The following is a 16,822-nucleotide window of genomic DNA, read 5'->3' on the forward strand; positions in this document are numbered from 1 at the left end:
CAGCTTATTGCTGGTACATAGAAAAGCTACTGCCCTGTGTATTATGGTATTAAATAATGCAACTTTGCCTGAAAGCATTTATCAGATTCTAGACTTTTCTTGTAGAAACCAGACATTCTTCTAAGTATAGTATAATGCCATAAGCAAATAGAGACTATTTACTTTTTATTCCTTTCTATTTGTATCTTTTTATTTTCTTCGCTAGTACTGTTAACAGAGCCAAGAAGACTCAGCTAAATAGGCTTTGGGCCCTAGAGGAGAGCCTACCACTGTTTCTTTGCTAAATGAGCATAGCATTAAAATAACTTCTAATAACTTATTGCTATGTGCATAAATCAGTACATCTCTCTGACCTCATAAGAGAAGTTTCCTCTTTCTATAGATGACAGTTAACACAGAAATCCTCAACTGGTCAATACATACTGAATAAAAAAAAAGTATTCTCCCAACACAACAGGGAAAATGCACATCCGAACTCATGGTGCTTATCAACACATACACAAGACTTGCACACATACACAAGCCAGATAGAATCCTAGCATGGAGGTGGGCATGGTATTGCCACTACAAGCTGAGGAGTTATTAGCCCTTGATAGCTGTTGAAAGACGAAGAACTTTAATGATGCAGCCCTGGTAGGTTTACCACACTCCAGGGCAGGCCCCACTCCCAAGGGTAGTTGGCCAATACAACCTGGACTTGGGAGAAGAATAAGGGGGTGAGGATGGTAAAAGAGACTTAAGGATGTATTTGATCAAACTATACTGTATATAATTATCAAATAATAGAACATTTTAAATCACAATATAGGGTCTGGAGAGGTGGCTCAGTGGTTAAGACTACTTGCTGCCCATACAGAGAATCTAGGTTCAATACCTAGTTCCCATATGTTGCCACAAAACTATAACTCCAGTTCTAGAGGATATGACACTTCCTTCTAGACCCTGGGATCACAGGGACATATGGTGCATTGTATGCACACACACACACACCTATACCTATATAGGTAAATATACTTAAAATACCTTAAAAAGCACAATAAGTGGATAAAAAGTGACAAAATCCAACTTCTTTGATAAAAGCCCTGAAGAAACCTGAAACAGAGTGATCATGCCTTAATATGAAAGGCGATATATCCCTATTTACACTGAATAGTGGAAAACTGATAGCATGTCCTCTAAAATCATAAATACGACAAGGGCATCAGTTCCTACCCTTATCTAAGATTAAATGCTTAAGCAGAGTAAGAAAGCAAGAGCTAGAATAAAACGATAGCAAAAGGAATAGAAATAGAAAGACCAGTGTACAGATTCCATGATCCAATATCCTAAAGATCCAAAGACTGCAGCAGGAGAACCTTATTTCTGATAAACAATTCAGACCTATGTACAAATTCTATGATCCAGGCAAGAATGCAACAGAAAGTTCTCAAAACATAAAATGTAAATGGTCAAACGTACACTGGAAGAAAAGATTCAACACCTTAAGTCATAAGGGTAATGCAATCCAAAACTATAGGTACCCCAACACTGAGATATACCACCATCCAGCAAAAAGTTATAAGCACCACCATTCACTTAAGTTTATGAAACAGCTTCATCTATATATACAAGTGTGATGGTCTGGGTGATTACACAAAGGAAGATAAGTTATAATACGATTACAGCAACCTTCCAATCTTGTGAGAACATGCTAAAGGTCCAATAATGTAGTTACTATGACAATACATGGAGCACACAGTCCACCCCAGGTTTTGGGTGGGGGGTGGCGCCTCAGATGTAGAAATGTAGGTATTTCCTCATCTCTATTACGTAATAAAATTGTTTAGTTAAAACTTAAATATTTACCAGAAGTTACAACTGTAAAAAAATTTCATTTTCAGGAGGAAAATTAGGACTGTTAAGACGGCACTTTGCTAGAGTAAATTTTGCAGTGCTACCAGCAGTATATATATAAATATCACAATTTTTTTTCTAAAGGAGTGGTTCTCAACCTGTGGGTTGCGGCTCCTCTGGGAGAGGAATAACCATCTCACAGGGGTCTCCTACGACCGTCGGAAAGCACAGATGTCTACAGTGTTATTCATAGCAGCAGAAAAATTAGTTATGAAGTAGCCATGAAAGTCATTTTATGGCTGAAGGTCACCAAAACATGAGGAACTGTATGAAAGGGTCCCAGCATTAGGAAGGCTGAGAACTGCTGTTCTAAAACCAAGTACCCACAATAGTATGGGATTATCTAATGATTATAGAATATCATCATCTGATATTTACATAATTATAAAATTCTGAAAAAAGTTTAATTTCTAATAAATATTAGCTTGAAGAAACATCTGATACCTGCTTCTCATGTGGCACTAAGCTCTAACTATGGGAATAACTTCTTTATGTGTACCATTCAAACCAAAACTAAAAAGATTATGAACTCTCAATGAGAAGTCTTTTCACAACTTTGAATTTTACAGTTAGACTGTCATCTCATTCTACAATCTTAATATGCATGCAAGATTCTTTAAAAGTAAAGTTCAAATATTTTTAAAAGCCTAACAAAATGTAGTTTATATTACAATTTTTAAAAATAAGTAAAATGTTAGTCTTTTATGAAAATGTTAAATTTTAGTACAAAAATCTCAGATCAATTGTATTATATGATACACTACTTTTATCCTAGATGCTGTAGCGCTCTCTCTCTCTCTCTCTCTCTCTCTCTCTCTCTCTCTCACACACACACACACACACACACACACACACTTCCTTGAGAAGATCTGAGAAATTACATAAAAATAAATCTGACTTCCATTAAATACATATTAGATTTAAAAAAAAAAAACAAAATCCACTAGTCTCACCACCATAGATGGTTTCTATATATGTTACCTACTAAAATCCTCAAAGGATGTGAGAGGCTTGTCCCTTCAGCACAACCAAAACTCTTTAAGTCCAAGTTAAAAAACAGAACACACCACTGAAAACAGAATTTTTAAACAAATTACCAAATATTTAAAATCTTGTATAAATAACACACAAAAATCTTGTTTTATTTTTGACATGACATTGTCTAAGAGGGAGCAGCGCGAAGGATGATAACAATTATTTATACTTTGAAAAGATGTACGCTCTCTCTTCTCGTCTCGAGATGTGCATTACACGCCTGCTGGTATTCTTGAATGAACAGCATATGCCCACCACCCTTCCCTTCCCATCTGTCTGGGAGACTCTGATCAAAGGACATTTCTCTTATAGCTGTAATGGCAAACCTGGAGACCCCTCACAGTCTTTGACCATGTTCCAACCCAGTAAGCATCTTAAAGAGCTTGTACATTTTTACAAATTATGTATGGCTTATGCTTCAATTTAATGTATAATGACAAGTCTCAGGGATTGAAACATCTCATTGGCAGTTAACAGTTCAAGGGAGGGAAGTATTTCTGGCATTCTTAATCTCAAAAATATAAAAGGATGCTATTCATTATAGTCATAGAAAAAGTTGGAGACAGTTCTATTTAAAAACACATTTACCATAAACACAAGGAAAACAAATAAGAAAATAGATTGTGCTGTGTCTTTGTAAGATTGTCCCATTTCAAAATTCTTTAGGGTCAGGAAGATTTCCTATACAAGTAAAACTAGACTTTTGTTCCTTTTGCTTTGAAAAATATTTACAGTGGCATGGAACTACAGGCCCTGACAGAGCAGCAAAGATGAGCAAGAAAGAAAAGGTATTTAATTTTCTGAGCATTTTAATTTGTATCATGAAGTTATTATAGATCACCCATGGAAAAATTAGAAAACATTAACAAACATCAGCCCTCATGTAAATCACACAAGAGGCCAAAGTATTATACACTCCACGTAGTAAAAACTGTACATGTATGTTCTGTGTATTTCCTACACTGCAAAATTTACATTATAATTTTTTCCATTTCTCAAAAAAGCTGAGTTGAAAACTGTCTATTTTCTTCTTCTGCCAGAGGAGATGCAGACTCTGTGGTGAGCTCCATGCATCAGCCCACAAGCATGCTGCCAGACTTGAGCAGTGGTTTTTACAGATGGTGTAGAAACAAACGCACGGCGTTTCCAAAGCTTTGAGCAGACGGCGTCACATTTTCTTCTGCCTAGCTAGCATCATGATAAGGATGTGTAGACACAAGTCCACGGCCATGAGGCTACAGAGCTTTGTTCTGGTTCTGGAAGTCGGCTTGGTCTCTGAGGGAAGGCCATCTCTTTCACGCAGCTATACTGTCCCGGATTTGATCCACCCGAAGGGAGAGGTCCCTGAAAGAGGGACGCTGGCTCACATTGTTGTTCCAGCACTCTGTCATGATCACATAAATCTGTACAGTGAAAAAGTGAAACCAAAGTGAGAGTGACCCAAAGTACCACGCTTGTTAGAGGATGATATGAATTTGGAAATCTTAATTTACGTAGGCCAATAATAATGCTACGGTTATGCCTCGAAACAGAAATCTGTGTATGTTTTCAATGAAACAGAAAGAAAATGGATAATTACTGTGGATTAAAAAAATTGTTGGATCAGGGAGATGGCTCAGTAGACAAACAGGACCGCACACAGAGCCTGGTAATGAGAGTCAGTCCCTGGGACCATGCAAGGAGCCAGCAAAACAGCACTAGTCTCTAATTCCAGCACTCCAGACACGAGAGGCAGTCATGAGGACCAACCAGCCTGGTGGGCTTAGCGCAGCAGCAGAAACAACAGAGTCTGTTTCAGCAAGGCAGAAGGCAAGAACCAACCCTGGAAGGTTTCCCTCTGATCCCAATGTGCACTGTGGTATGTATGCCTGTAGTCACACCTCCCCTCCCAACCCCGCCCCGCCCCACCCCGCCCCGCCCCCCAATACCAAGACACCCACACCAAGACACACACACTCAAAATATTCACACAAACCATACATACATACATAGACGGACCCACACATACACACACACCTTTTTCTTACACATGCATACAGAGACACACACACACTCTCGCACACATATCATACAGACACACAAAAGAATGAATGAATGACTTTAAAGCTTGTTACCTCATCTGGGCATCCTTCTGGCCTTGGCAATCTTCCGTTGCTCTTCAATAGCTCTATCAAATGGAACACAATCATTTGCCCTTGTTTATCATTGCCGATCATTCGCATAAATTCCTGAAACAGAAACCCGTTTTAAATGACTTGCTAAATAATTATTACACTAACAAAACAAATGCAAATTAGGATAAAATAGATATAAGAATTTTTATATTATGTTGGTAACATTTCATTAAATATATAATGTGAATAGAGAATTATTCAGCCCTCTCAGTGCCGTGAATACATAGCCTGATGCAGCTCTTCTTCTCACTAACAAGTACACTCTTCTTCTAACATGATAGCCACAAACCAAAGTATTTATTTATGTATAAAAATGGTAAATGGTTATCCAGAAATATGCAACTTTATGTCAGAATGGTACTGGATAACTAAAATCATACTTGCAGTAAGTACAGATAAAGTGAGATATTATGAAACGATGTAATAATTAACAGGACTTCACAAGAAGCTACAAAGCTCAGTTACTAAAACAATAGGTACTTCTTTGTAAAGTTTCATTTTTATATATAAGTCTGAAAGAAAATGTTACAATATTAAAATGGTTATCTATGAGTAATTTCATTAAAATAATTTTTATTTTTTTTCATACTTCCCTATATTGAAAGAAATATATATATATATATACTTCCAAAAGTTTATTTTAGGTTGTATAATGCTTCCTACAGTAGACGGGCACACTCAATGTAACTTCGATGCCAGGCCTGGGCCCTGGCAGCACTGGAATGACGGGCTCTGTAAGGGATAACACCAGACTCCCTGTGGGTTCCACTTCCTGGGAGAGCGAGCTGCTGTACAGGAAGCAGAATGCTGGCTCTCCTGGCTCTCAGCCGAAGCCTTGCCTTGTGATGGGTTTTTGCAGTTAGTTCTCTTTCTGCTTCTCTGCCATGTTGTAAAGATCCCAAAGGGTCCTTGGTTTGATAATGGGGTTTCAATCTCCACAACTGCGAGCTTTTCTTTATGAATTTACTCAATAGCATGTATTTTGTTACAGTCACAGAGACAATGGACAAGAGAATACACTGAATTTAGTTGTTTGTAGTTATTTTGTTGGGTATTATTGAATATTGTCCCCAAATAAATAATAACAGGGTTCTAAACTAGGTCCTAAACACGTTACTCATCTTTGGATAATGCCTTTCGTGTGCTTAAAACAAAAGTTAAACAGCAGGAGGGGGCTCGGGGAGCTACGCTACTAAGGAGCACACTGACCACGGGTGGACTTTTACTCTTCTCGATGTATGTGAAAAGTTCGTATAGAACCACTCCAAAGCTCCACACATCTGAGGCCACAGAAAACTTGCTCTCCGTCAAGGATTCAGGTGCGTACCTGCAATATTGCAATCATTTAGAAGAGTTATTTCATGGAGTGACACATGGAGGGGGGAACAAAGGGGACAGAAGGCCTGTGATCTGCTCCACAGACCTTTCCCATCTGGCCTTTGCTCCGCTGTTCTCCCCAGTGATGAACGACAGCTATGAATCTAACACACGCTGACAGTGGGTCCTCCTAACAAATCAGAAAGCCTGGCCCCGAGACCGTCTGACACACAAAAACCTAAACACATTGTTTTTCTGTTGTTGGCACACCAGGTGTTAAATGATAAGTTTTTCTAGGACCTGAAATGCGAGATGCTCTTAAGTTGTTCTTTTAAAGAAATCCAGATTAAAAATAGGTGGAGGAAATAAGTTTCTAGCCAGAAATGTAACTTGAAGCCTTGAGAATCAGAAGGGGAGGGGCTGAAGAGATGGCTCAGGGCTTAAGAGCACTGGCTGCTCTTCCAGAAGTCCTGAGTTCAATTCCTGAAACCTACATGGTGGTTCACAACCATCTATAACCATAGTCCTATGGGGTCTGCTGCCCTCTTCTGGTGTGTAAATGTACATACAGACAAACACCTATACACATAAGGTTCATAAATAAATCTAAAAAAAAGATCAGAAAGGGAGTGATTATGGAAGAGAACACGGAAAATACAAAGCCACAGGAAAGTGGTATCCCAGTCAGAGGTGGGCAGTGGACCATGAGTTTTGTAGTTCCATAACATGTCATTATTATAGAAATAGCTACAGAGACCTGTTGGACTGGCTAGACAGAAAACATGAACAAGCCTTAGAGGCACGTCACTCTCTGTGAGTTCAAGACCAGTCAAGTTCTAGGACAGTCAGGACTACACAGAAACCTTGGCTCCAGTGTGTGTGTGTGTGTGTATCACATTTATTTAATCTTTAACCTAGGTCTTCAAAACCTAATTTAAGTTTTACTTGCACAAGTCCTTCCCTAAGTAGTCAAGCTCACGAATCGGCTGCTTATTACACATCTAGACTTACAGTTGTACTACACAAACAGGCAACCAGTATGGAATCTGTGTACTTAGCTTTTTTGTTTGTTTGTTTTTTGTTTTTTCGAGACAGCGTTTCTCTGTGTAGCCCTGGTTGTTCTGGAACTCACTCTGTAGACCAGGCTGGCCTTGAACTCAGAAATGCGCCTGCCTCTGCCTCCCAAGGGCTGGGACTAAAGGTGTGCGTCACGCCTTTAATAGCTTTTTATTCTATTAGCAAAATGTAATCTCCTTAAGACAATGCTATTATCCTATATCCTAAAGTGCTTTTGTCCCTACTTTCAAAAAGCTGGACAGGTTTTTCTATGTACCCAGCTTGACTCAAATTCCAGCCTTAGCCTCTCAAGTACTGAGATTACAGCCATCCTGTTCTTATGTTTTTGTTTTCTAGTTTTAGGGTTTTTATTTTGCTTTGTTTTTAGTTTTGTTTTGTTTTTAGCAAAGCACTCTTTGTAATTAATTTCTTGGTTACATACTGCCAACCCCCGGGTACATTCATTACATAATGCTCTTTTACTCAGACAAAGACAAATCAAGTCAGGAAAAGACTTTTCTCTGTGGGTCTTAAGAGGAAGATTTTTTCCCTCCTTTTTTTGTTAGTATTTAGGGAACTTGTATATTTTGTCTCTTTGAAATGCTCTTGCTTAAAAGCCACTGTCAGTTTTATGATCCAGAAACATATGTAGCAATTACCGAGGAACTGTGTCTTTTGGAAATCATCAAAGAAGGCAATGCCCCTTTCTTCTGGTTTCTTGGGGAGGGGAGGAACCCAAGTTGGCCAGAGCCTCTTTCCAAGTGCTAGCCCATGTCACAGTATGGTGAGACCAGTACCGGGCACAGGGAGTCACACGGTCGGTCACCAAGGGGATTTAGGATGAACTATGTGTGACAAGCAGTGCGGTTAAGTCCTTTCACTGGAGGAATAATGCTGTGTAGTAAACTTGTATGCAGTGGGCTGTTTCTGCCTGAGTACAGAAAAATGTAAGATTTCTTTCCATCTCAGAGATCTCTTCTGACACGGGGATTGTTTACGTCAACAGTACACACGTACTTAATCCTTATTCAACAATAGGTCCTTTCTGTCTCCTGCTTTCATAGATGGGTTTTGAGTTGAGAGAATGGGTTGGCCTTAATTGTATTTCTGCCAACATTTCTTTTCTCTCTTCTAAATGTAGTTTCCTGTAGTTCTATCATTTAATCCCTCCCTCTCATGCTACCATGTTTCCTATAGATTTTGCCCATGCTTCTACTGAAGTCTCCTAAACACACAGTCCATTCTCTTGGCTCTAATATATCTCTTGTTTCCACATTAAATACCTGCAGGTAAACAGAACTCCATCTTCCCAAATCCTGCTGAGTGTTTGGCTTTGATTATACAATAAATGGAATCACAATCTATACACAAGAAAGGATTCTCATGAATTTTTAAAGATAGTTTACGTTTTTTTTGTATTTATGTGTACATGTGTTTATTTGCACATGTCTCGTGGAGGTCAGAAGACAACCCACGAGTTTATGTTTTCTTCCACCATGCAGATCCTGAGGAACCTAACTCAGGCCTGCTGCTGAGCCTCTGGTTGGCCCAGGAATTATTTTTAACTCTCTCACTGGTGTGTGTAATAAGCCACCATGTCTTTTCAGAATGGTCTCCTAGCTTACTCTCTCCATCATTACAGTCCTAGGCCACAGCCTATGACTACTGCAGAGTAACCCAATATGCACAAAGACTGCCCAAATGACGTCTGTAGTAAGAACAGCTCGAGCCTTCCCTGTAGGGTGAAATTCTGCTTCAACATTTTTCTTTTTTTCTTTTTAAAGATTTATTTTATGTACATGAGTACAATGTCTCTGTCTTTAGACCCACCAGAAGAGGGTATCAGATCCCATTACAGATGGTTGTGAGCTATCATGTGGTTGCTGGGAATTGAACTCAGAACCTCTGGAAGAGCACTAAGTGCTCTTAACCCCTGAGCCATCATCTCTCCAGCCCCAACATTTTTTTTTTTCAATACTGAAGTAGAAGCACTTTTCCTCAAGCTCTTAGTACCAACCCCGAAAATGTGCTGGAACACGCCAACAGATGAAAGAGAAACAGCATCTTGAATAATTAAAGTATTAAGGAAGACAAAGATTTTTAAATAAAATTAAGCTTTAAAAAAAAAAAACCATGACTAACTTCTATGGTTAAAAACTGCATGTGATTTCTTTCATATCTTAATTTTGTTTGCTAGAATTTGACTGTGTTCTCTCCAAAATTCAGGTGTTGAAACTTAATGGTCAATGTAGTATAGGAAGGGGGCTCCTTAGAGAAAGAGGCTACGGGGATTGTAGCTGGAGAATCAGAGTCAGGAACTCCAGAACAGGCTGCGTGGCGCCTGCCCTTCCACCTTCCTCCATGGAAGAACACGATGATGTGGAAAGACTCGATGAACAATGTGTCTTACTCATGTTCATATTAACCGCCCGCCCTCGGGACTTACGTCTCCACATACTCAGGAAGCCAGGTGCCAAAGCTTATATTGTTTGGTGATTTTTACCATGACCAAAAGAAAACTAAGGCATGCATTTAAACGTCAGGAAAGAGCATCACACAGGACGGGCTCTGCAGCATGTCTCACTGGCTTCATGACGACTACAGAAGCACATATTCTCTGTGCGATTCTGGATTGCTGATGCTAGGAACCACTCACTGGACCTTCTGTGTGCTCCTACCAGCATGTCTGCATTTGCTGTTGTGTCGGTGCACATGATGGGGATGCGGGTACAGAGCACGTGTGCCCATGGAGGTCAGAAGACAACCGTGAAGATCCGGGTCTCTCCTTCCACTTTCTACATGGATCTGGGGATTAACTCAAGTCAATACAGCAAGCACCTTTATAGGTGAGCCACTTCACTGGCCTACTACTGCTAGTTTTTCAAAATAATATTTCACTGGCAGGTATGACTCTGTGGGTAAGGTGATCATTGTAAAAGGTATGAGTTCGGATCCCCAGCTCATGTAAAAAGCCAGGGAGAGCAGCCTATAACCCAAGCACAGAGGGACAAGAAAACAGGCAGATCTGGGTACTTGCTGGCAAAAAAGGCAAGTTCTGTGTTTAGTCTTATCTCAAAAACTAAAGCAGAAAGATGAATAGAAAATAAAACCTAGCCAGGCATGGTGGCGCACGCCTTTAATCCCAGCAGAGGCAGGCAGATTTCTGAGTTCAAGGCCAGTCTGGTCTACAAAGTGAGTTCCAGGACAGCCAGGGCTACACAAAGAAACCCTGTCTCGGAAAAAAAAAAAAAGAAAAGAAAACCTGATGCTAACTTTGAGTTTCCACATAACACACACACACACACACACACACACTTGAACAAAAGATAGTTCTTGGCCAGGAAGAAAACTGAGCCAAGACTTTCTCTGTTAGAAAGTAAGTCTTTTGGGGGTCAGGTGGGGTAAATAAGGTACGGTGTTGCAGATGGGTTACAGGATGGCTATTCTAAACAACAATAATTTTTTTAAAGGCAAAGAACCCTTAATCTTTTAAACTTGATCTGTTTAATTATATATAATAAAAGGTATTATTAAAACATTGTACTTTATTTGAAATGAGTGACAATCTGTTTTTCCAAGTTCTGAATAGATCAGTTCGAATAAAGTATCACTACAATAGTTCAATAGAGACATTTTAATTAACTCAAAACTATTTTGTTTTTTCTTCCCAGAAATGAAGAGAAAAGAGTAACTACAGATTAGCTACTAAATCCATTTCTGACAGTCAAGTTGGTTTTATTCTTTGTTTTCAATACTAGTGAGAAAAAAATACATTTTCAGTTAAGAGTAGATAATTTTAGTACTGACTCATTGTATATGTTTTAGTTGTCCAGGAATTATAAAAATGTATTTTGTTGTAGCCAATCTTCCATCTATTGAAATACAGTTTTCTCTGTATTTCCACTTATAAAGATGTAAAATGAACAAAGTATGTCTGTTGCCATGACTACTGATGCACTCACCTAAACCAGTGCTTCTCATCCTTCCTAATGTGTGATCCTTAAGAACAGTTCCTCACGGTGTGGTGACCCCAACCATAACATTATTTCCACTGCTACTTCATAACTGTAATTTTGCTACTATAATAGTAGTAATAGTTACTACTAGTAACTATATATATATATATATATATATATATATATATATATATATATAGCAATGAATACTAATGAATAGTAATGTAATATCTGTGTTTTCTGATGGTCTTAGGTGACCCCTGTGAAAGGGTCGTTTGACCTTCCTCTAGAAGTTACTACCTACAGGCTGAGAACTGCCGACCTAAATACTTGATTGAAAATGTCTACAATAAACTTTTTAAACAGCTATCCAAATCTGTGCCTTATTCACATGGCATTGGACTGCTGTATTTAAATAACTTGAGTAACTTAAATATAAAGTATTTGTATTTTAATAATCCACCGGGAAGAAAAACTTTGTGGTCACAGGGAAATCCAGTTCAAATATTCTGATTTCAAAAGGCCTAGATGATTAGAATTTTTCCAAGTACCAAATGTAATTTTTAAAGCCCAATTTGGGGTGAAAAAGGAAGTACAAATAAAAGCGTAAGAAGTAAAGGAATAATATAAAATTTCTATGAGATAGAATATCATAATTTATGTTTTCTAATGGGTACAACATCTCCACACACGTTTTAGTAACAGTGATGCAGACTTCTGTAAATGTGCTTAACTAAGCTGCCTCCCTGTAACAAGCCAGGCCTCAGACTCCCTTAAAACACTTGAAAATTATCACAGCGCCCCTAAAGCTTTTGTTTCAATGGGTTGTATCTAATGATATGTGCCATTTTAGATCTTTATATTAAAATATAAAAACATCTTATTTCTTTAAAAACATATTATGTGTTGACATAAATTAAATATTTGCAAGTTTCTTTAATGACTGGTTTGATTAAAAAATGCCTTGTAGTCTTGAAAAATTCTGTTAGATCCTTATAAAAATGAAAGCTGACAGGCAAATAGTCATAGTATCTCTATGAAATATTTTGCTTTCAAAATAGGATACCAGGGACTCCACACAGACCTGCTTTCTAGACCAGAATCAGATGCTGTCTGAAATAAGAGCTCAGCATGATAAAGCCTTTCATTGCTCACCTTACACAGTGTCTACTGAACAACACCTCCAGGTTATTACATCATGCACAGAGTTTCTCACCAGACCTCTGCACATTTCCTGTTTTTCTTTTAAAAGTGTCTTTAGTCTCTTCCCAAGGAAGGCATAATCAGATCCTGGTCTTTTGTGAGGAAAGGGAAAGTTTAGAGGAAAGCAGAGCTGATCTACCCTGAGCTGAGCTAACCCCCAGCCCTGCCTACATTCTCAAGGCCTCCCACCCTTTGGGACGGACACATTCAAGTCAGGGCAGGGCTCAGTCTCTTTCTAGGTCTACTACTCACCACGCCTAGTCTGCTGCCATTCACTCCATCTCCCTTGCAAGGACTTAGTGAGGGGCTGCTTTCTTGGCGGTTAGTGTGTTCGTCTTCTGTATATTCTAGATACTAATTCTCTGTCAGATGCACAGCTAGCCACGATTCTCTCCTACTCTGGAGGGTGCTTTTAACTTGATTGTTTCCTTGTCCACACAGAAGACAAGGAAAATAATTTTAACTTCATGAAGTCCCACTTGTCAATTGTTGGCCTTGTTTCCTGAGTAAGGAGAGTCCTCCTGAGAAAGCACTCACCTATATACACCTGTATCTTACAGTGATGTGAATCATCACGTCTCTAAAGTAGAGGGGAAAGGGACCTCTTCCTTTAAAACACAGTTATAATGCCGATAAACTTACGTGGAAACACTTATTCTAAATATTTTAACCAAAATTCTTTCAGAATAGTTTACTATAACAAAGATGAGCTGTAAGTTTAGAGCCTTAAATAAACATAACCCAGAAATATGGATGACCCGTGAAGTTAGCGCTAGCAAACTGATATTTTTAAAATAACTGGAAAAATTTAGACAATACTTATAAATTGACAGTTGTATTCTTTGTATTACTTTTTCTAAATTTTAAACACCATCCTTTGATTCAAACAATACTGCTTAATAGTATTACTTCAGCAGAGAAATAAGCCAGAAATTCTATTGGAATGGTATATAAAACAAAAAGTAGTTCATTGTGGCATTCCTAGAAGACAAAATGCATCCTAAATGAACACACTGAAACTTTGTGTGTGTGTGTGTGTGTGCTACTGCCATTCCTCTGATGAATTGGCGGCCATTCCTCTGGTGAATGGGCCTGGGCCCATTATATTACCTTCTATATAACTGTTTATGCCGGGACACAGTGCTGCTGTCAGCCTGAGTGTGAGAAGTTTGTTCCCGGTGGTCAGCAGCAGCTCTTCTTTTGAGCTCATAGCAGCTCTGATTACTCACATAAAGCTGGGCCTGGCACTCCATCATTAAATACAGAGAGGAGCTTATGGGTTCACATAAATATTTTAAGCAGAGGAACTGCTGAGAAAGTCCAAACCCTCACCTATCCTCCTATAATCAAAGCCTAACCAAAGCCCCTGGGTTGTCATGGAAACAAGCAGCCCACTCCAGAACAGAGGCCAGCTGGAGATGAGGGTGAGGCAGAGAGTAAATGTGACACGAAAAGTGTCATGACACCTACTCTTATGTATAATTAATGCTAATAAAATATTTAAATAAGTAAAATAAGTTATGAATGTTCCTGACAATTTTAATTAAAGATCAAAAATTACTTCTAATACCTAACTACTATAAATCCAGTATTTAATTAATGCCAGGTTATGACATTTTCATGATCTAGAAAGATTGCAAGTGTAAATGCTAAGATCAGACTGAGTTTGAATCCCAGTGCTACAATTTATTAGTCATACACATTGGGCAAGCTACTTAGCTTACATGTACAGTAAGTTCCCTCCTAATTAAATGGGGCCTTGTCAGAAATGCGTGAGATGAGAAGTGCTTCTGGTTTCAGAGCTTTTCAGATTCTGGGACATTTTCTTACATAAAATGTCTGTGAGTGAAGCTTCCCTACTGCAAATCTGAGGCTGAGAACCACGTCAGCACCTGAGATGCCTCATGCTTAGTGCCTTTTGATTCTGGGTTTTCAGGTTAGGACTGTTGCATCTCTAATACTCATAGGAATATACATTCTCTGTGGGTTGCAATAAGGAACCCTGAGAGGCTGGAGAGCTGGCTCAGCAGCTGAGATCACATACGGCTCTTCCAGAGGATCCAGTTCCATTCCCAGAGGACCCAGTTCCATTCCCAGAGGACCCAGTTCCATTCCCAGAGCACCCAGTTCAATCCCCAGAGTCGACACCAGGTGGCTCACAACTACTTGTTTTCCTTTTTAAAAAGGATTGTTTGAGGGGGCTGGAGAGATGGCTCTGCGGTTAAGAGCACTGACTGCTCTTCTGAAGGTCCTGAGTTCAAATCCCAGCAACCACATGGTGGCTCACAACCATCCGTAATAAGATCTGATGCCCTCTGGTGTGTCTGAAGTCAGCTACAGTGCACTTATATATAATAATAAATAAACCTTTAAAAAAAAAAAAAAAGGATTGTTTGAGATAATACATGAGGTGCATTTAGCTCAATACAAATTAGCTCAATACAAAGCATAGGATAAATATTGCTATTATTGGGAAAAGTGCTAAACTGAACATGATTAAATATTATACATTTAGTAACAGTAAGATTGAAGTTTGAAGCAAGCCCTCTAACGTCTCATTCCATTACACCAAAAGCCGCTGTACTCACCAGAATATGGGGCTTTCCCCTGGCTCCTTTACTTTGTAGTATTCTTTGTCCTGGGGCAAGACTTTGGTTAATCCGAAGTCTCCTATTTTAACTCTGTTCTCATTTTCCACCAATATGTTCCTTGTTGCCAGGTCCCTGTGGATGTACCTTTTTGTACCAAGATATTCCATGCCCTATCACCAAAAGACACATTTTTAGTAGTCATATAAATATAATTTATAGGGCTGAATTCCTACAAGTTCTCTTTATTAGTTAAGAATAAGCCAGCCAGAGCTATACAGAGAAACCCTGTCTCGAAAAACCAAAAAAAAAAAGAATAAGCTTGTATGATTTGAGTTAGTTCACCATGTTTATTTCATCTATAAGAGACATGTGGGATGGTGGGTACCTTGCATATCTGAGATGTGTACTGAAGAAGTTTTTTGTGATCTATCCGTTCTTTATGTTTTTGGAGATAGTCTCGTAAACTTCCATATGGTAAATATTCCATAATTAATCTTAGGTTGCGCCGACCTTTTAAATACAAAAGGAACACAATGTTTTCCTGTGCTGTATTTCACTGATTAAATACTAGGAAAAAAGCTTTATGTAACTGATTTAAGTATATACAAAATCTGGGTCCATGATGATAAAAGTTAAAGGTGATATAATAGTTAGGAATACAGGTTTTCAATCCACATTTTTAAAGAAGCTTTATAAATATTCTTAAACCTCCTTTAATTATTTTTACAAATCTATATAAGCGGTTAAGGAATATTTTTCAATTATAAGAAGTATCTAATATAAAAACATTTTAATAGATTATATAAGGAAATTAATTTTGTTAAAAAAGTCAACACTTCTTCCTTAAGGGAGTGGTGAGAAGGATGATTAGCCAACCAGCGGGAATACTGTTGTAGTTACAGCCCCGGATCTCCCTGCACAATCTCCAAGGCTCGCTCTCGGGCACTGACTAATATACTACCTGGATGACAAAGACACGCTGTGAAGTGCAGACAGGTGTGCCTGGCAACATACCCGCACTGTAGCACACTCCCTTGTACTTCACAATGTTGTCATGCTGCAAGGATTTCAGGATCTCAATCTCCCTCTCGAAGTCTCGGAGGTGCTCTTCCGTGCTGTGCTGCAGTTTCTTCACAGCGACCACCTCGCCAGTATTGTCCTGCAGCGGGTCATAGCGGCACATCTCCACACTCCCAAAGTTACCCTAACAACACAGCCATTAGGGTGGAAGCCAAACGTTTCCAAGACAACTTGATATTAATTTCTAAATATGCAAAAAATGCTGGCTGCTAGAATCAGTAGAAAGAATTCTCAGCTTCTGTTAGACAACTTTTGGAGCAATAAATGGAAGTATTATTTTAAAAACTGGGTAGTATGCCTATAAACAACTTCCTTGAGATGAAGGAGTACTCTTGGAAAAGATAAACAAGTGGTGAACACTAGTTCCTAAAGACAAATCAGGCTACACTAGGAGCTGTGGTAAGTCTCTATAACTGACTTCCGGGAACCTTTTGTCTATCTCACTGCACCTTAACTCTGCCGCCAGTGAACAAGGGTTGTTACGGCCTGAGTATGTGTGGCCCACAGAGTTATATAA

At 38.9% G+C, this 16,822-nt stretch overlaps 1 protein-coding gene across 1 annotated transcript in view; it reads right to left on the reverse strand.

Moving 5' to 3' along the window:
* Positions 1–2,996: 2,996 nt before the first annotated feature.
* Jak2 (Janus kinase 2) overlaps positions 2,997–16,822 on the reverse strand; it is a 62,474-nt gene continuing 48,648 nt past the window's right edge. Inside the window, exons 20-25 of the mRNA XM_021151607.3 lie at positions 16,240–16,429; positions 15,611–15,735; positions 15,223–15,395; positions 6,312–6,429; positions 5,043–5,156; positions 2,997–4,331 (exon numbers count right to left, since the gene is read on the reverse strand). Coding sequence (XP_021007266.1) covers positions 4,224–4,331; positions 5,043–5,156; positions 6,312–6,429; positions 15,223–15,395; positions 15,611–15,735; positions 16,240–16,429 — 828 coding nt within the window. The 3' untranslated portion in view covers positions 2,997–4,223. The remainder of the gene's footprint in view (positions 4,332–5,042; positions 5,157–6,311; positions 6,430–15,222; positions 15,396–15,610; positions 15,736–16,239; positions 16,430–16,822) is intronic.

This window comes from Mus caroli, unplaced genomic scaffold, assembly GCF_978045245.1.
Source record: "Mus caroli unplaced genomic scaffold, Mus_caroli_1 scaffold_20, whole genome shotgun sequence".
Taxonomy (NCBI): domain Eukaryota; kingdom Metazoa; phylum Chordata; class Mammalia; order Rodentia; family Muridae; genus Mus; species Mus caroli.